Source organism: Calypte anna, chromosome 5A (assembly GCF_003957555.1).
Source record: "Calypte anna isolate BGI_N300 chromosome 5A, bCalAnn1_v1.p, whole genome shotgun sequence".
Taxonomy (NCBI): domain Eukaryota; kingdom Metazoa; phylum Chordata; class Aves; order Apodiformes; family Trochilidae; genus Calypte; species Calypte anna.
This window is the reverse complement of record NC_044251.1, coordinates 32,687,380-32,709,667: the sequence shown is the minus strand read 5'-3', so window position 1 is coordinate 32,709,667 and position 22,288 is coordinate 32,687,380. Positions and strand designations below refer to the sequence as shown.

Sequence of the window (22,288 nt, the reverse complement as noted above, 5' to 3'; positions counted from 1 at the left end):
GCACAGGATGGATTAAAGGCTTTGGAGCACAAATAAAAGTAACCAGACACAAGTACCAACATGTTACCAATTGGATTTGTTCACCCACACTTCAACCTAAACAGCAATACTGAGAATGGATGTGCTAGCTAGGATTCATAGTACTTACAGTCCAAGAGGCTACACCAGCCTCATGGAGACAACAGCTTCTTCCACTTGCCATTTCACACTGCCACTGATTCCCTCATCCTCCCCAGGGATAACACACACACACATATCAAAAAAATCCACAGTTTAAAAAGTCAACAAGAAATAGAATCCATCACTTCTCTGGATAATTTCCAATAGTCAATCACAAAAACCAGACACACACTTAGGCATTTCATTTTGGTCCATGTGGGCTTATTTTGCAGCCATTTATATTATGCATGTCTCTTAGTATGTCAAAATTTCCTTTTGAGAAAATAATTTACAATAGTCCCTGTTCTATCTCTCTTCATAAGCTAAACAGACAGAGTTTGCTTCATCTTCAGTTTCCAAAACATTTCAGTAGCTCCCATCTCTAATCCTTTCCTCAGTTTTTCAACACTAAAGCCACTATTCTGAATTTCATTTTCCTAAATGCTGCTGGGTGCAGAGGCAGCAAACTGTTCCAGTGACTACTTCACTCTCTTTACACCCACATCATTCATTGGGTCAAAAAGGACATCAGGAAGCTTCTTCAAATTACCTGCCCCTTGTGTCCTTACAATTGCTCTCCAAGCTACTTCTTTCCAAGCAACAGTCTTGATGCAGAAGATAAGGCCAGAGCTTTCAGTACTGATACTCACAACTCTGCAGTTAGGTCACTGCATTGGCATCAGTTCAAGTTAGGAAAAGACCCAAAGCACTCAACAAGACTAATCAGTAGCATTCATTTTATTTACCACCCTGTCAGTCTATGGCTCATCCTCAATTTCTCTTCACAGCAATTCTGTATCCCTGTACCACTGAGAGAAATGTTGATGATCATCAGTCCTCTTACATATCCCCATGGACCCCATTTAATTATGATTCACTATCAATGTCAAGACTTGTCAGTGAACTTGAGTAGCTGAAGAGGCCTCCTGTCCCTGATGTTCTTTCTTCATAAACCATAAAACAGATGAGAGAACTTTGCTTGTAATACATTTACTAAGTGCTCAACAACCACTGAAGAGTACTGGTGTCTTGGAGAAGGCTCACATGTTTTGAAAGGAAGGAGAACTGAATCATACTCTCAGGCAGTAGCAAATCAGTGCCTAAGAGCTGACTGAATACATTAGAGCTACTCACCTAGTCTCAAAAAGACAAGCAGTTACCTAAAGCAGGATTTGTCTTTCACAGTTAATTTTTAAGTAATCCCAGGTAGACATGAATAACTGATACCCTTCAGTAGTATCAGCTCAAACTGACACAAGACACAAAACTAGCCCAGTCTTACCCCTTCCTCTCCCCACCTGCTGAAGCTTTCCTGCCACCTCAAGGTCCCTTCACCCACCTCACAATGCTCCTTTTTTTTTCCTATTGGTAGATGCTGAGTTTCACAGCTCCATCCATCTATATCAATTTGGTGCCTGGGAGATATTTTGTGTGTCATGTATATATAGCATAAGAGCATCACATACCTCTTCCCCGAACACCATATAAAATAACTGATTTTTTCCTGTATCTTTTTTTCTGAAAATATAAACACTGACGAGCCTACATATTTACCAAAATTTTTAGTCTTGGGTGAAAATTTCTTGCCCTTTTCTTACATTCCTATTGTTTTCTTCAACTTTCTTATTGTACCAGCAACAGTCAACTGCCACCTAGTTTTTGTCAGTGTCACAGTATATTTTTAATTATTTCAGGTTCGTGCCATCTGAGCAGATATTATATTTTTTTAAAGCTCCATAATATCCTTGAATATTCCTGTGGCAACCACCACAGAATATTCAGTCACAGATTATTTTTCTCAGTTCCATATAACTTCACTGTGTTTCCTCCTCTATTGTCTCTTCTACCAGGCAGGTGTTAAATATTCCAAAGCTGAGATGAGATTCAAAAGACTCAAACTTGAGAGGTAGCTACACACAACCCAGTTGTTCCTTTTGGTAAGAGAAATAGTTTCTTGCTCTTATACCTCTTTAGAGGTTTCTAGCTGTAGATAACTGTCAAATACATCCCTCCTCATCAGGCTTATTTAGTTCAGCATCCAATAGTCAGGAGGGAGCAGACAAGACACCACTTGAAAAGAGAAGGTAGACATGATCCTTGCAAAGCCCTTTTTATCTGCAGATCACAAACCCATCATCCTTCTGTAATTCAAGGGGCAATTTGCTCATCGGAACAAATGCCTGAGGGCAGAGCCCAGCCCTTTCACAACAGAGCCAGTTCCTGCACAATCTCTGCTGCCTTAATTTGCAAATGCCATTACAATCCCTACAAGTGTGTTGTGATGCATTTAGGCCTTAGTCTAGGGGAAATCCAGTTATCGACTTAATAGTGGCACCACCAACTACTGCAGAGGAACAGGAATGCAAGATTCTTATTCTTGGTCCCAGAATCAGAAAGGAAGAAAAAAAAAAAAACAAACAAAAAAGCTATGAGTACTAAGTAAAAAATAGCTCCTTTCAGCTCCCTCCTCCAAATGCACTTAGGTTTAGTTACTACATTGAAACAGTAGCCCTTTAATCAAGAAATCCTACTTATTCATGAGAACTGTAGCTAGACAAACCTTTCAAACACTACTTCTGCCATCTTGGCAGCAGCACTGAGACTTGTTCCCAGACACACGCAGATTACAGTAATTGCCCTCACGTGGAATTCCAAGGCACTGCAATTGTTCTGGCATTTAAACCTCCATGGGCTCCAGATGTGGATTTTGTGTCTTTGTGGAAAGAAGTACTACTAATTACTATATATTCCCCACTCAAATACTACTCATTTTGCTCTCCCCAGTCATCCCCCATTTCTGTCATCTTCTACAGCACTAGCAGCAAAAAACAGAACATGTAGGTCCATGGATAAGTATCTTCAAGAATTCATTCCAAGGAAGAAAGTGTATCACATTTCTCCTGCTTTCCCTGCCTCCATGGATTTGATGCTCTGAGCAGCTGCACAGTGGGGAATGAAGGTCTTCTGGGGAGTGCTTTATGGGATTTTCTTTTTTTCAGATTAATTTCAAATCATAATGGAAAGGTCACATGCATAACCTCTCTACTGAAAGGGGCAACTCTGCATCTTGAAGTGATGCATGGAAGGGAAGAGGGAATAAAAGTATTTTGAGACTTACATTTTGCTTCAGACAGATTCTGGTTAGGTGACCAGACCAGCATGCCAAGATTCTCTCTCTCTTGACTTCGTCTTGCGAGTTTGGCTTAAGAGAAAACAGATATAAACCAAGTTAGAGAAAGTCATTTCAGATACAAAATGGATATGAAAGTCACTTATCAGACATTTGCAGCTTTTAATCAAGATACAAAACCATCCACAGAGTTAAAACCCCATCTTCCTATTCAGTCCTGAGGCTTTTCCTTGTTTCTTCAATGCATCACCCCCTATATAACATGACAGATACTGCACACTCACTCTTTCATGCAGTACACTAAACAGCACACGTTAGATCTAAATTAAAAGTTAATTAATGTTTCTCTTCCAGCATACTTGATTATTTTTCTTCCAGCCATCATTAAATGGAAAAGGGAGGAGCCAGGCTCAGGCAGCAGGCTCCAAGCCCTTAACATCATGAGACCATACTATGCAGTTAGATTAACCCTTCAGGGTAGACACATGCATGAACCTCCTGGATCTCACTTCTGAGCACCTCCTCTTCCCCTACCCCAGCAGCCCTTCTATGTCACCAGTGTCACTGTGGTGGGCATTACTGTCTGTATGGGAAATGATTTCCCCAGGTCAGAATGAAATCCTCTGCTCATCTGCCCCTGTAGAAGTCTCGTGCATTCATACCCACACCACATACACACACCCAGGGCTGGAACACAAGTCTGTTTTAACCAGCTTAACACCTGGCTGGTGTAAAGGCATGGAGAGTTTCAAGTGAAGAACCACAACTACACGCAGGTTGAAAAAGCAACCTCAAGCTAAGGTATATTTGAATAGCAAGTTCATGAGAATCTGCTGTTGTTCAGTCACAAGCAGTCAAAAAAAGGAGGACGATGAGAAAGGAACTTGCACCGTTGAGTCAGCGGACACACAGCCAGCTCAAGTACCTGCCCTGGCCAAGAGAAACTTGAAAGTCTTGTTATGGAAGAGTGCCTGCACTTCTACTTCCACTACAAAACGTCACAGAATGCTGAGGTTTTATGCAATATTTCAACACAGTCCTATTTTTCCCCGAACTGTGCAATTAAACACACAACCATCACTTTATGGTGCCTTAAACAAATAGGTCAGAAAAGATCTAGGAACATAAAAGGTGCAATGCCACGACACTGCGTTGTGGCACAGGGTATGAAATCAGAACATTATCTGCTCTCATGTCTCCACTGCAGCAGCAAGAGGCCTGCCAGCACCCAGCTCCTGCTCATCCCAACTTTTAGTAATTACAATGCTGTGAATGCTCATGGTTTGACTACTGGTTTTAAACTGAAATCTGCTAATCTAAGAATAGTCAGCATTTAGATGACAAAAAAATATTTTAACCTTAAATTTAGAGCACAAATAGAATGCATTAAAAATAACCTGTTACCAGCAACACAATTACATTGAACTAGTAATTTTTTTCCATGACAAACACCATGACTATCTTTTACTACTTGGGTTTTTATAAAAGGTTTTTTTTTTTTAAATTAGGTTAGCAAGCACACATGCCAGACATTTTGTGCACTGTGCATGTTCATCACTTTCTACAGAGAGCAGAAAAACAGGAGTGAGACAAGCTTTGCTGGCAAGAGATGGGGGTGTGGAGACCAGGTATATACACATGAGGGGTGTCTGAACTTAAAATTACAACACTGAGTTTAAAATTATAATTTCACCAAAAAAAAAAAAGTCTTGAAATATTGGTAATTAAATTTTACTTTCTTGCTGATTTCAAGTCTAGGTTGGGAATGCAAAGAAAGAGACAGCCTTAAGCCTTCCCTTTATCAGTTTTTGCATCTTGCTCTCCCTATCCAGGACTTCCTATCCTACTGAAGTCAAACACAGGGTTCAAAACACAAAAAGAAAAGAGAAAAAAGTCTCTGTCATCACTTTGCATTACAACAAAAATTATGTTCTCATCTCATAATACTACAGGACAGAAATCATCACTCAGGTCTCCAGGAAGTGAAACACATTCCACCCAAATCCCAATGCACCCCCAGTAACCCAGTGCAGGTCAGGAGCCCAATATTCCAATTCTGGCAGTGAGGCTTAACACTAGGTAGAAACGAGGGACATTTTTCTATGTGCAGTGTTGACCCTGTCATAAATACATGCAGCCCAAGTACTTTTGCTATATGACACAGCAAGGAAGAGCTTAAGAGCTTGCTCAGAATTTGGAAGGCTGTTGAAATTATTATTTCAGAGCATCAGCCATGAGAGAAGAGGGAGCGTAGAGAAGAGCAGTTATTACATCCCTGTCCTGTATCTTTCCAAGCACAGCTACAAAGCTCACCAGCACAGAAGGATTCCTTCCCCTATTTCCTGCTTCTGGGCAAAGGACATCAGGGTGAATTCAAACTCCAGACTTTGGTGACAAAGCTAACAAGCTAATTTAATATAATCCATTATATGTTTTATATAAAAATAGCCACATAAAGAAGGCAAAGGTTACTCTTTTTTAGGGGAACAGATCAGTTTAGGTTCAATGGAGTTCTTGTTTAAGCAACTGCAGTTAAACCAATACAATCTGTGTCTGAAGAAACTATACTGTCTCAGATCATCTGACTTTCCAGTTAATCCTGCACTTTCATCTAGGCTGCCCACCAGGTATTTGTAAAGTCTCTGCCACAGCCATTAGCTCCCTATCACAGCTGTTGTAGGAGGAAACATTCTGTAATCACTTTCCCACTGATTGCTTTCCTGTAGGTTCTAAATCTGGGAGGAATCATTGATTCTTCCTCTCTTCCAAAGAGGAAGACCTACTACAAGCAGCACCCCCTAAATTTTGTTCCACTACCAGAACTTACAGAAGATGCAAGCTCTCATTGTCTTTCCTCATGCAGAGATGTATAGCCCCAACCAGACACAGAACCATGTTTTTTCCATAGCAGTTGCCATCCACATCTCTTTCCCTATCTTCTTGTATCTTTTAAGTTGGTCCCATTTACAGATATGGTTTACTGCACAAGCCCAAACAGTTGAACTGTACAGGTGATGGGATGAGGCAGGACCTGTTTATCAGCATTATTCTAAAAAGAAGTTGGGGGCTGGTAGTGTTTTGGGGATTATTTTTTGGTTGGTTGGTTTTGGTTTTTAGTTTTGGGGTTGTATTTTTGTCTGTTTTCTTTTTTACCTGGAGCTCTGAGAACACATCTCAACACCAGCATATAGCTGGCCACACAATGTGTAGGAATATATGAAAGTGCACGTCAGAGAGGCACCGCCAGGGCTGGAGCTCCTATCACTTCTGCCCATGGGCTGCAAGAGCAGCACACTGCAAGTCATGAAACCCCAACCCACAGTAGCTATGGCTATTCCCCAACTTTAGGAAAGCTCTTGCAACACAGAGAAAAAGACAGATTTCAACCAGTCAGTTGTCAGTTCAGTAGCAGTCAATTCAGACTCCAAGTCTGAAATTAACTCAGCATTAGGTTGATTTTTTTTAAAAAATCTTGACTGAGTTTTTAAAGCCTGCCTTTTTCCTGCTGTGAAGGTTACTACACCAGACAGCCTCACTCCCAAGCATCTATCTGTCCAATTTTCACTTGCCTACAGAAGGATGTCAGTCCTGCTCTCCCATTACCACCCACAAAGTTTAAAGCCTCAGGAGTAAAGCCACTTTAGCCCCTATACTTCAGCAATCCCAACTCACATAGAAGGGAAAAAAATAAATAAAATATAAAATAAAATATAAAATAAAATATAAAATAAAATATAAAATAAAATATAAAATAAAATATAAAATAAAATATAAAATAAAATATAAAATAAAATATAAAATAAAATATAAAATAAAATATAAAATAAAAGCAAAGACAAAAGCAACCAGAACTCTTAAAACCCACTCCCATCCTCCCAGAGCCACACTCCTCTGCTGCATTTACTCCCAAGTCAGAGATCAGAGGATCAAACCTGCCAAGATCCTCTGTAGAAATAGATGAGAAAGGTGGAATTTAGAAAGTCCTTACAACGAACTTCTTGAAGGGCCCCAAGCACTAAATACCCGAGTGAGTCCTCTGATGTGTCAATTAACCTTAAACCCTGGGTCTGGACCCCCTACCTGCACCAACAGATACACAAGTATCTCCCTGCATCTGAGGGGTCCTTCTGCAGACACTGGAACTTCACATTTTCTCTCAGGCAAACCTAAAGCTGTAGCGGTGATGGGATCAGAAGTGTATGAATACACTCAGTGTTGAACATACTGCAGCGTTTGTCACCACGAATACATTTGTGTTGACATTAAGCCACAGATCTTTGTTCAGGCTCTCTCCAGAACACTGTGAGAGAGACAAGCCGTGTGTATGTGCCCTGAAGGCTCCTCAGCCACCATGCTCAGCAGAGTTCCTGCAAATGGACCACAAAGTGGGTCTGAAAGTAACAAGTGTGCTTCTCTCCCCACCTCTGCTGGGGTGCTGTGAATTCAGGACAGCTGCCAGGGAAAGGAAAATGGGCACGATGCCAAACAGAAGCTGTCACTGGCCACTGCTCTGCTCACAAAGTCCCCTCGACATGTCAGAGTGCACCTTCCCATCCTTCTGACCTCTCCCCATTTTCAAGTTAGCCATGGAGCACTTGGCATCGGCACAGTGGGGAAGCTGTGCCTGGCAGGAATACCATTCCCTCCATCCCACCTGAATCTGTTTTGAGGAGATGAACTAAGCCTCTGAAAAGCTGTGTCAAAAGGCTAAAGGGTGAACCTTGCACTTCCCAGCTTCAATTGCTCCAGCATCTCACCACTTCTGAAGGGAGAGGAGGTCCTCTTCAGCCAGCATTTTTCTGCTCTCCTGACTTGTGTTCCCTGCCTCTCCCCCATCCTGTGTTGACTCTGGCATTTATTCCTCCAAGCCAAGCACATTTGCTAAAACTAACCTCGCAAAACAGAAAGCAAACAGCATCTTCCCCACTTATTAAATCAAATCAGCTGGCTGCAAGAGGAGACAAACAGCTCAGTGGGTGCACAGGAAGTGACAGGCCCATGTTGGACCAAGATGGCTCAGCAGTACCTATGCAAAAGGGTGGGAAGGAAGCTATTTCCCCTTTTACCTGCACCAACACCTCCTTGGCAAACCAAAGTAGGGACAAACCTGAGCTTCTTTGTTTGGTTTTGGTTTGTTTGGTTTAAAAAAAAAAAAAAAAAAAAAAAGCGATCCAACAAAAAAGCAGTTAGCTTTACCAATTCCTAGAGGAAGCAGGGACAGGCAGGTCACCTGGCCCCAGTTTAGGCTGTCTAAAGGGCCACTGGTGGAATGGCAGTGTACACAAAGAAAGGGAAGAGAGCCCACCAGTGAGCAGGAGTCCAGCACTGCGCAGCTCCAGCCAGATGAATCCCATTTTGTTTTTCTTCAAGTTAGAGAAGAAACACACTAGAATACACTCAGTGGGAGCTGAGGCCTCTCAAAGAGACACCAATCACACTGTTGCCTTTTATTTTACTTCTGTGCAAGGCAGCAGTGCCAGCTCCCATTTGAGTTCCTGCTCCTGAGGGAGCTGCTCTGTCTCACAGCTCTCCCAAAGGATGGTCCATGTTTCAGCCATGGCTGTGATCCATTCAAGAGAGCTCTGCACTTTGCTTTTGGCACCTATACTGACCCCTTGGGGAGATGATCTTTTGCAGATGCCAAGAGACACTTTTCTCCCAGCTCCATCCTGCCCAAGTGAGGGTGAAGCTCTGCCAAAAAGACTCAAGCATTCTTACTTCTTCATAATCATTCTTACTTCTCCATAACCTACTCAGTAGTCTCTGATGTGAGTTTTTGCTGTTTGCACAAGGCATTTCAGAGCTACTGAAGCCCTCCGAGTGTCAAATAAGGCAAACCATGCTTTAACAGATGACTATGGGAGAGCACTGCAACACACACCAAGAGTGGGAATCTGCTGATAGCCTGTTCCTCCATTATTTAAAAATGGAAAAGGTAACTCAGAAAAGCATGTCCACTGTTGGATGCATGATACAGATACACACTTTCATACCTCCTCTGGAAGGCAAACATAGGCAAATGAAAGTTAAAAGAACACTTCACACCATGTGAAGGTAAGTGAGAAGGTAGTGAGAATTTTTCACGAACTGATCTTTTCCAAGGCAACAGGTAGGAAAAAAATTCTATATCGGTAACTTCATGGAATACATTGTTTAGAAGTTTACACAACAACAACCAAAATCCAGAAGTATAGGATGGCAAAGATTCCCACCTACAAAGGCTACTGCAGTAGTAACAGCACTTTCTGATGCCCTTGTAATGGGTATTAACTCCTTTTTAAATTACATATTGCAGGTTTAAAAAGAAGGACTAAGAAACACTTCTTCCTTCTATTATGCAACCCTCAGAATTATATATACAACATGCATTGTATAATACCCAAAGGTGAATAGATGTTTTTATTTTTGGGGAAGAGCTGGAGCTGACATACAATAACTTAGCTGTTGAACTCTTGAGCAGTTTTGCAGCAAGTCTGAAGTGAGATTAAACAAGCACTTCCATTCCCAACCCTTCATTTCCTTTATCAATGCAGACCTTAGATTTATTGCACAGAGTAAAATCCCCCGTTTACAGTACCCATGATGACTGTTAAACAAAATAAGACAAGGGAGGCACTGGTCCCCATAGTTTGAAAAAACTTGCTCCCACTGGTTCATTGATTCTACTTGGGCTCAGTGCTACTGTAAATGCACAGTTAAGATACAAAATACCTACATGGCACAAGAAAGAAATTCTAACAAAACTGAGAGTAAGAAGAAAAGCTTTTTCCACATCCCTTCCCCGTGGCAGCACTGCTGTCTCAAGCAGCAATTCAAAGACATTTGAAGAACTCTGCTGCCTGTCTCCACTTCCTCCTGCATGTGACTTCTGCTGGAGTCAGCAGATAATGCTTGTGGATTCCCTTTCATTCCTGTTTTCTGAGGACTGCCTAGATACAGTAGCTGGTACCTCACAGAAATACCATCTTTGTTCACACTACAGCTGCATCAAACCCAGCAGAACATCTTACACTGGAATCCTGCAAGTTGAGGAAGGTTTCTTAATTAAAAACTTATAAATTAAGCAGTGGTTAGCTCTTCCTATACACGACTACACCCAGCTGGTGCTACAATCTATATGCAAATAAAGTTCTGAGGGCATTTTTGTACCTTTCTAAAGAAAGACAGGCAACGCTTTGGGTTTCTATTCAGAGCAGCAGCACTGGAAATGCAGGCTGAGGGGCCTTACTGCCTTGGACTAACTGTAGGTGCTGTGCTACAAAAAAAAAAAAAAAAAAAAAAAAAAGCATGGTATCACACATTACAACAGTGTGAAAAATATTGCTTAAAAATTACCCAGTTAAAGATTAATCATCCAGCAATGATTACAAAGGTCACTTTGCAGTGATATTATCATTAGAAGAACTGGAAAAGAAAATGAGAAAAGGCACAGATAGCAAGTTTCCTGTTCTTTAAAGTTATCAAGCTCAACCCATACTAAGTTTGAACTTCACATCTTTGTATTTTTCTATTTTATTTTAAGCTTATTAAGAATGTATCTGATCCGAGATGCCTTTCCAGTTTAAGAATCAGCAGTAAAGCAAAAGCTGTGGCCTACATTTTGCCAACAGTCCAGGCCAGACCAAACAATAAAGGCAGAACAGATGTTGAGGCCTCGCCTTGATTTATTTTTTTTTTCCTGAATAATAAGAGTCTGCTCATTCTTTCCTGCAAGCAGGTGGCACCAATGTGCAGCCATAGATGAGGTCTGAATAACTATACAAGCAAACAGCCTTTCCATATACACTTTAAGTGTGTAAAATTATTTTTTTCTACATGCATACAATTCCAATCTGAGCACTGCAGTGAGTTCTGCATACAAAAGCCCTGCAACTCATACAGGAGCAGGAAACATATTAATGTAACATCAGAAGCATGAATGTTCCAGGCACACACACTCAGTATTAAGAAGCACACCACTGCTAATCACAACAGGCTTTTGTCTAGACATGGCCAGTGTTTTGTACTGACATTTGCAAGGGTCAGAGTTTGTTTGAAAAGAGGACTAAATATAAAATTAAGAGAAGATGTCTATTTCATACATATTTTACCATAGAACTCCTGCAAGCATTCATAAGAATGCAAAAATATGCATCATCCACTTTATCTTTTAAAGGAGGCAGGCTAGTAGTTATACTACAGCAATGGTGACTGCAAGACCAAAAAGCAAGCAAAAAGGACAAAGCAAAGCCTGCACTGAATGGCCCAGGTTGCACCTGCAAGGCTCACTTGGCCTCCCAAGAGCATTTCTCCATCCTCAAGGTGACAGAGGGCATCCCTGGGCTCCCCAGGCTTTGATTCAGAGACACAGCAGCTCCAAAGCTCCTCCTGTACTTACTGCCCTTCCAGTCAGTAGCAACAAAAGCAAGCACCACCAGGGCCCCACACACCCTATGGCTCCCACCCCACAACCCATGACTGCCATGCTGAGCCCCACATCCTGTCACCAGCCCTGGGAACCCCTGCACACTCACAACCCTTTAAAAAAATTTAATAAAAATAAAATAATCAATGCAGAATGTTCACAGAGCCATGCAGTGAACCATTTTAAAGTTTGTTAAAAATAGGCAAATGCATGCACACAATTAGTTCCGAGTGCCAAGCTGAAAGCTGAGGCAAGCTATGAGCCAACTACTGCTGGTTTCTGTTCAATCTAGGAGAACATTGTCCCAACAAGAAATTTCCTTCCTTCCCTCTATGCTACTTCCCTTCCACTTTCATTTATGTGACCAAGAAGTAACACCTACTTGTATGCAAGTATGATCCACATATGGAATTCAATAATAAAAAGAAGAACAATAACACAGCATAGTTCCTTCAAATGCCAGGTCTCATGCTGCCAAAAAATATCTAGGCACTGGTAAACCTATTTGAAGCCATACAGCCTACTGATGAGGAAGCAAAGCTAAGGCAAACGTATCTTCCTTTCTTTCCATCATACATCTTGATTCTGCTGCCTCCCCTGTTTCCTGACAATCAGCAACTCCTACATGCACAGCTCCACATTCATATGGTCTCCCATTTATTTACTAAGCCAGCCCTCAGCTCTTCCCACCCATTGAATAAGGTCCTCTGTTGTGTTCCCCAGCTCCCAGCAAGAGCAGCTGTTTGGGCCCAGTACTGCCCATTATTCACAGTCAGTACACTTAGGAATAACGAAACCAGGTTCATCAGAGACTTCCTGATCCTGGCACTGTATCTCCATCATTTGATTTAATGGGAGGAGGGGGAATAAGAAGTCCATCAAATAGTCTAATCCTTTTTGAACCCATTTGTAATTTTGGCATCTGCAACATCCTGTGGCATAGTGCTACAATTTAATTATATGTTTGTTGTCTGAAGCAGAACAAAGAAAGCCTGTGCACACACTCTCTTTTCAGCTTGAAGCTGCCACCCAGTCACTTCATTTGGTGGTCCCATTTCCTGCCTTATGAGAAGCAGAGAATTAACTGCACCCTGTTCACCTCCTCCATGTCCCTTGCTGGTTCACAGACTCTACCACACTCCTCTCAGTCATCCATTTTCTAAACTAGGCAGTCTGAGCTTTTGTGCCTCCTCTCATACCGAGATGGGAAACAAAAACAATTCCTGTTCTTTATGTGTCTTACAGCTCCAAGAAGCACGTATGCATGGGAAATGGATGGCAGGCACCAGAACTGTACGCCATGTTCAAGAAGCAGGTACACCACAGGATTTATAAAACATGCCATAATGAGGTTCTGGTTTGTCCTCAGATGCTTTGAAAACAGCTTTTAACAATATACTTGCATTTTCATTATTACCATTGAGTTGATGAAAAAACCACTGTGACTCCCAAGATCTTTATCTGGCAAGGCAACAGCTAATTTAAAGACCAGTACTGTACACATATAGTTAAGGATTGTTACATCCTATCCTACAACTCTCCTTCCTAACTACTTAGCACATAACAAGTGTCACCTGTCATTTTTATTGCCACACTGTCACAAGACTGAACAAGTTGCCCCTTCCCCCATTCACATACTGTCTTTACACATTGATGAAAGGACAATCCAGATGTTAGTCATAAAAAAATAAAAAGAAAAAAACAAAGATATGTAATTTGAAATGGGGAATACACAAATGTTGTTTTCTCTGGAGACTGAGAAGTGCATGGTGGCTCCTCTCTGACCCCCCCATCTCTGGGACACCTCTGGAATCCTAAGGCTTCTTCCTCCAGAAGAAACGTGCAAGAAGCCAGCAGCATTTCTCAGACCTTGCAGCTCCCACCATTCACTTAACCATCAAGACAGCAATATTGTTTAGATCATTAACCCAAGTATTTCCCTGGCTCCAGACATCCTTTCCATTCCCCAAGCACCCTTCGGAGAGTAAGGGGAAGGAATAGCAAACAAAAAAGTCACTCTCAAGTGTCCACACTCTTCCTTTCCCATCCAACCAAAGTTCATATAACAGAATCCTTCTGAGATAGTTTAACACAGAGGTAAGCTACCATTGGAAGTACTGAGTGCCTAGAAAGCACCAGCAATATAAAATGGAGATTCATGTAGATTTTTGGTTAGCATAAAGTAACTGTTTTTTTTTTTCCCACCACACGTCAAAAAACCCTTGCCAAGAAACAGTCAGGAACAGCTCTGACTAACTAGAACCTGGTCTCCAAAGAGTTTATGCACTTTTCCTCCTCCTAATCCTACATCTTGGCAGTTCAGAAAAAAAAACCTCACAACCAGCTATGTTCAATGGCTTATGCACCCAGGCTGCTGGGTGAATCCATTACCAGTTGGCAAGACAGTGCTGTGAAGGGCATGCAGATAGGGAACACTGGTGTCTCCACCCAGACAAGAGTCTACTCAAAAATTCTAATGAGAGAAATCCTAAGTTACTGTACACTTGCAGTATCAAATCATTTTATACATTAGAATGAATCAATCAGCAACAGCTAAGCACAATCAGCTCTCAAAGACAACAAAGATTTCTCACATTATTATTCTTTAAAACCTGGGTCAAAACCCAACACTTTTCAAGCCCATGATGTACAGTGACAGATGCACATCTTCCAAATCCAGTTGGGTGCTGTGGAGAGGTCAAACATTCAGGAGGGCACCATGACTGCACCTCCCTTCTAGAGGTCGTGCCCTCCAAGAGCAGCAGAATTGGGCCCTACAAGGATATCCAGGGCAGACCTCACCTTTGCTGAAGTCACCTAAACTGCTTCTATCTGAGGCTGGGTTTCTAGGGGTTACAGAGTGGTCCAGCTGGTAGAGCAGCAGAGACCGCAGACTGAAAAGGGGGCAAAGCTTCCTCTCCCAGTACAGCTCCAGAAGCAGACACCTGTCCTCAGACCAACGTGAGCACACAAGCAGCTTATATATCAAATCCCACCCAGCACTGAGTCATGCACCAATGTGGTGTGCAGCTGCACTCAACAGGCTGCGAGCATGCCCAGTTTAACCCACACAAATCCGACTTTTAAATGTCTGTGGTGGTTGCATATCCTCCTCTCACCCCCATCCATGACAGCCTTCCAGGTCCTTATCCTTACAGCACCCCTACCAGCAGATGAGAGCTTTTATCAACACACACACACAAAGCATCCAGTGCCAGGCTCGCGGGAGTTGAGCCAGGTTTCCTGAGCCCGGTATTCAAGCCCCAATGTGGGTCATCCTTCCTCATCATCCCACTCTCAGAAAAGCTGAAATCAAATAGAAGACCATAAATAACACATTTGTAATATTTCAAATCAGATCTTCAAAATTCAGTCTGCTTTCAGCTCTCCTGAGAGCTGACTGTTGTATTTATTAGCTCACAAGCTCCCCAAGGCACAGACAGTCCCTCTCCTTCTGTCCTCATGGGGCCTGGTGCAACAGGGTGCTGTAAGGATAATATTCATACCCAAAAAGATGAAGTCAGGTTTAACATGCCCTTAAATTACCAGCAGCTCCTGGATCACATTTTTCCAACAGATTTCACAAGTCTGTTTGTTTTCCCCCATTTTTGCCAAACTGGAGGCAGAGCAAGGACTATATTTAAAATGCAGCTAACAATCATGGCAAATCTTAAAATTTTGTTTTTAACATTCAAATTTTAGTAAAAGACTACCCAAAACAAGTTCTGATTCCTCTTCTTCTCCCGCCTTCAAAAGAGTCTCAGAACTAATTTGTCTTGCATGTACATCAGTAATTTCAGACTGAGAAAGCAGTATGATAACTATGAGAGAGGCTGAACAATTCATCATTGCTCCACACCAAGCACTGCCTTGCACTCATTCTGCGCTGCTCTGCCCGTACTCCACTTTACATGGATTGTAACTGATCCTAAAAGGTGCAAAGTAGCAGCAAACCAAACCCAGGAGAGAGGCTCTCAAGCAAAAAGCAGTAGCAAGCACACTCCCAGCCCGGAGGAACAAAACCAGGGGGATAACCCTGCAAAAATGTTGGATTTTCTTGAGCTGCCTCCACGTTGGGATTAGGAACGCTCCCTCTGCAGAGCCAGAATTTGCATACCACAGCACATTTACAAAGAAATCAATCGGGACACAAGCACGAAGGTGAACACGGAGAAGGGGCCCGTAGTGCTTGGGGCACCCTGCAAAAAACAAGCGGCTTTCTGCTCTGCTTAGATGCTTCAGGGAAAAGCAAATCGATTACGACCTATCCACGTCTAAAGCACAATCCCTTTCCCCACATCGCTTAACAAAGAGAACTGAAGTTTGCAGGCACAAGGCCTCACAAGCTCTCTGAAACGCAACCACCACGTGGCGAGCGTCAGGAGCAGAGCTCACACAAAGAGCCGAGAGAGCAGGAGACGGAGGGGAGAGAGTGGGAAAGGCTCAGGAGCCCGGAGATGGGGAGAAGGGGGAGGGACCGGGGCTGATTCTCCAGCCCTTGCCACCAAGAAAGGCGCACAAAGGGGACGCTAAGCAGATAAGGAGAAAGAAGCTGAACGCCAGCCTGGCAGCGTAGATAAACGGAGGAGCCAAGACCCTGCTGGAAGGAGCAGAGTGTGGCTCGGTGGAAAGGCAAGGGAGGAACCGGGCTCGGCGCTGCCCTGGGAGGGGAAGGAGCAGCCGCTTCCCGGAGAGGCAGGGGAGAGGCTGGCACTGCACTCACCTGTCCAGCAGCACCGCCTCCTCTCACACACATACACGGCTACAAAATTAACTTAATTTCACTGTGTTCAGGACCATTAGTCTTTCCAATCTGAGAACCGAAATCCTATTTAGCACTTAAATGTTTCTTCATGCAGGCTGAAAAATCCTTCTGTTTTCTCCAATTTAAAGAAAAAGAAAAAAAAAATATATAGAACCATTTTAGATACAATTCATACTCAGGGCAACAACACATCCCCTCTCCTTGCCTTCCAAAAATCATCATCACAGTGAAAGCAGCCAGAGTGTCCCTGCCTGTGTAAAGAGCCTAGAGGTCTCATTTTCCCATCCCACAAATTATATAATGGAAAAAGAAAAAAAAAAAAAGAAAAAAAAAAATCAGAGGCCAGCCCCTGGCAGCTGCTTGATGGGAATACAGTTGTGCATCCTTGTGCATCAGTTGTGCTGCCCTACACCACACTGGACAAATTCAAACCGTGGCTGCCAAGCTCATTTTCTTTACTCAACGATCACTGGGTCACTCCTTAAAAGCAACCAGTGGCTCCCCACAGAGATGTTAAGCAATCATCCCTATCCTCCTACTTCCAGTGCTACCAGCCTCACCACTCTGGAACAGTCTCCACACTTCCACCTTCTCAGCATCAGTGACCCAATCCAGCCTCTTGTTCTGCCACCAGGTTGCTTCAAATTCAAAACTCAGCTCCCCAGCTTGTAGAACAATATTTAATTATATTAATTATTATTATTTATTATATACACCTATACAAAATTTAAAAAATAAAAACCAAATAAGCAAACAAAAAACATATGACAGCAAGAAGGCAGCAAGGGAAAACACATAGGGACATAGAGGACAGTGAGCCTCAGGGGAGGGACAGTATTTAGAAGAGCCGAGTTATCAGAGACAGAGAAACAAACCATGTTTTAAGGCTGTTGGGCCTTCAAAGGAAAAAGTCTGTGCAAAGCATCTTGGAGAATACAGCAGCATTACAGGTGCGTATGTGGGCTGGAGAAGAAAAAAGCTGAGACACACTGGCACCAGAGAGGAAAGCAGACTGTCAAAGAAAACTACAAGGCAAAGCAGGCCAGGGAATCCACACCATTTACCCATAGTGAGGGGCTCTGCCAAGCATTGTGAGACACTTCTGTCTTCCTCAGCAGAAAAGCTCCATGTCCTCTTCATTTCTATCCTGGTCTGCACTTCCTCCCTAACTTTCCCAGCACTACTTCCTGCATTCACTGAAAGATGGCCATTTTCCCCATGTCTGGATTTTCACAGACTATTTCACTAAAAGTTTTGATACCTTAAAGGGTAGACTAACAGACAGGTACCATGAAACAGAGACTACCAACCACCATTCTTAGTGCAGCTGAGCTCTGATCTGTGCCTGGGAGCTGTAGGTACTACTGCAACACTGACATTACCCTGCACATTTGAAAGCCTTGAGTCTTCTGCTCTTTGCCACCACTCAAACACAAATTGTTACAAGTCCAGGTGTATCTATATTGAAGGGAAAGAGTGAGTATAAAAATAATTCAGAGTAAATTTACTCCAGACTTCTCTCTTCTACTCCACCTCCTCTCCCAGAAAATCCCTCAGCCTCACCTCCCCCTTCTTGCATGCACACAGCCCTTCGGCAAAAGCTTTGCACACATTAAAGCACTACTTGTTAGCAGAGCCAGGGACACTGCTGCGAGCCTCTGCTCCCTGTAAGGCATGCTCTGATTGGCTCAACTTTCTAATGATAAAACTATTTGTAGTCTGATATTCATGATGCTGGCAGCGATTCTTGCATTTATTGGGCAGGGCAACAAGAACATCTTATTCTACTTGTTCCTAAAATCCCACCCAAGCAATGCCCAAAGAAGATGTCTGCTGTCTGTACTGGGCCCAAATCCAAGCAGGACTCCAAGCCTGCTCTTATCAATGCTTCCCATGTCTCCAGTTGAAGAGCCCTGAGTGAGCACATCCAGCTGCAGCACTGACACCCTCACCCTCCCAGCACCTCTGCAGACATCTCTCCACCATCCTGCAGGAGCTTTCTGCAGGAGCAGTCATGACGTGCCACTGTAAAGTGGGACTTCCTGAAGCTCCAAGACAAACCTCATCTTTAAAAACTGTCATTCAGCAAGAATACAGCTCAGGCTTTCTCAGCAGCTGGAAGCTAGATCCTGCACCCAGGTGTTTTTTCTTGTATAACCAGCACAACCTACAAACACCAGCTCTTCTTCTCCAGCAGGGCCTGAACACACCAGCAGTGCTTACAAATTCCTAGGCACAAGACAGGGAGATAAACATTCTTGGTGAGCCCCAAGAAATCTGGGGTGTTTGTTTCCTCAAGGTCATGATTTATCACAGCTTCTAGCACTGCATCCAGGCTGGTAAACCACATGCTACATCAACTCACATGGCCTCCAGCAACACAGTCCTGACAACATCAGTGTTAGACCTGTACCCACCTTCTGCACAGTACTTCAGAGTGCAAAGCTGCTTATACAGAGAAAGAAAGAAGGAAGCTGCTTACAAAACTCCTTAAAAGACCACTTTCTCACAGCAGTGTTCCAGATCCATTGCCAGCTATTCCAGGCTTGCAGGACAAGATGATCCCATTGTAACTGGTGCTGTCCTGAAGCAGAGGCATCAACTTACATGCAGGAGAGTTTAAACATCTGTTGCTGCTGAGTTCAGTCTAAACTTGCAGAGTCCCCTTCAAAAGCCTTCATTTTCCCCCTCCCACAGAACAGCTCAGTCACAAGTATGAACAGGTTCCTCAAAACACTTTATCACTCCAAGACCAGTTCAATGAAGAGCCCCAGAGCCCTGGCATGTCCCCCCTACAACCTTAGCACTTCCTTATGCAACCTCCCAGTCTGTATGTAGAAGAGTCACATGAGACTAGCTCAGGTGCTGGGAGAGCAGGTTTTAAGTTATTCCTGCACAAGAAAAAGGAGTGATAATTAAGCAATGCCTAACAAGATGCTTGGGCTCTATTTAAAAATCCTTGCACTCTTGACTATAGCAAGGTACCAAGAATACAGTACTCTCTCTACACAGCTTGTTTAAATATCTTGCTATCTCCAGTAGAAAACTCTGCAGCAATTTCTAGGAAAGATGACACCAGAGCACCAGTTTCCACATCTCTGGCTAGATGCCCTTGCATAGTTCTCCTTGTGCAAAGTCGGTAAGGCTGGAAAACTTGTTTCCATCTGACAGGGATTGGTGATGTAACCTCCCTCCCCCACATCCTAAAGGAGAGCAAAGCCCTTCTGAAGATCCCTCCCAGTGGTCTACAGGAACAGAGTAACTACACCTTTTTCTTCCAAGCCGCCCTTTGCTTGGGTGACACTACTGGAAAACTGAAACTTTCACAACGAGCTTCTAGATTGCTTCTCAGTTCTAAAACTAAAATGACATGCCAGCAGGCTCAGCTAGTGCCCTGCAGTAACTGTTCAGGCATGGGCAGCCTGCCTTTGCTCCACTGCACCATCTGCAAGAAAGGATTTCCCCTGTAGGAGTAGAGGCAAAAGAGGCCACACCAGCTTACAGGACATAGAAATGAAATGGCAGCATTTGTTTCTTACAGCCACCCCCAACAGAAGAATAGTGCAGAGTGGATCCTCTTTACAAACTGTATGTTCATGTGCATGACCAGTTGTTGGTCCCTCATCAAGTCTAGGATCGGTTGTGTCCAATTTTACCCTGTGACGCTGGCACCTTCCTGAAGGTTTCAATTCAAGCATCCTGGCCAAGGACATTCTACCAAAAGTGCTAGGCAAATGGATTTTTCCTCTTTTAGAAGTCCTTTCTCTGGTATTGCTACAGAAATATCAATTTTTGGCCACTAGAAACCTTACCACAAGGGGAAAAAAAAATAATCTTTGTTTTTAATAGAAGCAGCAATTACCATCCCTGGGCTTGCCATTTAGCCAATCTCTCCCCTGGCTCCCTTGGCTCTTCTGTAGAAAAGTCACTTGAAACCATCACTCAACCCTACCACTTCTGCCATTTATCCGGGTGATTTCAAGGCCATCCACAGTAGTATAATTCTCAACACTGCCACTAAAAATAAAACTTCAGAATTAGAAAGAGCATCTAAATCCTGGTAGGACAATGCAGCCATGCAGATGACAGAGAAGGTCCATGTGTTCTCATGGGTTAGGCTCTGTCTTATCTTGTTACATCTTAGCATAATATCAGTCTTGTTCACCCCATGCATGACCCAGAGTTGTAATGTTTCCTGAAGTTTTGAAACACAGGAGTGAAGACTAATTCTCTTTTCTTACTACCTGCTCAGAAGTTTCCAAAGAAGTCAGTGTAGGAACTGGAACATGTCATGCCTGAGTTAGCCCATAAATTTCCATCAGGTATTCTTTCAAACAAAGCTCTTTAATACAAGGTATATTTATCACCATTCAGAACTGAGAATAGAAAGTCACAGCACACTACAGTGATAAGTGTATTTGTTGCCAGTATTTCTAAAATTAAACAAAGGAGGGAGGAAAAGTGTCAGAACTAGAAAGTATCAATACTGTTAACTCAAACAGAAGGTTATATATCTCAGGGGCTCTGAAATGGTATGTAAATAAAAACCTAGTGTCATAACTCAAAAACCCAGTCTGCATAGAAGCATCCTTCATTGTGATATGGAAACAGCAAGGACAAGTAAATCTGACCCCACATTATCACTAATTAAATTCATATATAATGATTATTTTTTAAAATGAAGCAAATATACTTGAATTCATTAGTGACAGAAAACATTCTGAATAACTTCAGTGCAGCAGTTGTCTCCATGATGGCTTTTTGCTTTTAATCCTAAATATACTTCAAGAATACCCTTCTGATTTTTCCATGCTGGACTTGGGGAGGGAAAAGTAGATTCTCAGGATTCTCAGAGCTAATGACTTACTTTTTTTCCCCTATCAAGTCATCACATCTAGTACATCACATCCATGACCTTTCCTTAGAGATTTAAGTGTTGTTTCATGTACTGAATCTTGCCCTAGAGAGCTATTTGGCCTTCACGAAACACAACGCTATCATCCATGAACCAGTCCCAGGTATCATTTACTTCTGGTTATGAGGATCTGTGTTAGTCTGACCTTCTGACTTTGAGCCCAGAGTTCACAAGACATCCATAAAGCCATTTTCTTATTTTATTAAAACAACCAAAAAAACCCCAAAGGATTTATTTTCTTCTTCTAGACCTAAAAGATTTTATCCTTGGAAGGGGACTCCCTGCATTTCATTACTGATTCATGAAAACCTTACCCTGCTTTTGCTTTGCAGCCAGAAGTACCATGTTTTCTCCTCTCAAGCACTGTTACAATAAAAGCTTAGATCGTCTGCTAGAATGCTTATGTACTGCAGTTCTGAAGAAAAAGCTGCATGAAAATGGATTTCTGACTACCACAAAAAGTGACTGTGGAACAGGGATGCCATGTGGGAAAACAGGCTTTGCTCCCTGGAGCACAGGCAAGCCATTTTACCTCAGTGCCTCGATTTCCTCCTGCCTTCAACTTGTGGCAACACTCAGCACTTTGCAGACATACATGCAAAGGGCTATAAAGTCTAAAGGCCATTGTCATGACAGCATTCTGTGCTCCGTGGCAGAAGGAATTGCTGCACACACATGAGCCAGGCAAAGACAGACCTTGAGGGAACTTTTACCACACTACACTTCAGAGAGAGAAGACAAAAGAAAAGTCAGTGCAAGTTACCTCCTGGAGGTAACAGTGGCCATAGGAGGCTTCCATCCTGCACATTCAAGGAATGAATATCCCAGTGTTAACAGCTGATATCATCATGCCTGCTGAAGAACAACTTCCACAGATTGAATTACAAAAATGCCCCTTGTGAGAAGAAAAAAAAA

At 42.7% G+C, this 22,288-nt stretch overlaps 1 protein-coding gene across 1 annotated transcript in view; it reads right to left on the bottom strand.

Annotated features, from left to right (window-relative positions):
- RCOR1 (REST corepressor 1) overlaps positions 1–22,288 on the bottom strand; it is an 83,435-nt gene that overhangs the window by 38,668 nt on the left and 22,479 nt on the right. The window contains exon 3 of the mRNA XM_030452264.1: positions 3,278–3,361. Within this exon, the coding sequence (XP_030308124.1) occupies positions 3,278–3,361 (84 nt within the window). The remainder of the gene's footprint in view (positions 1–3,277; positions 3,362–22,288) is intronic.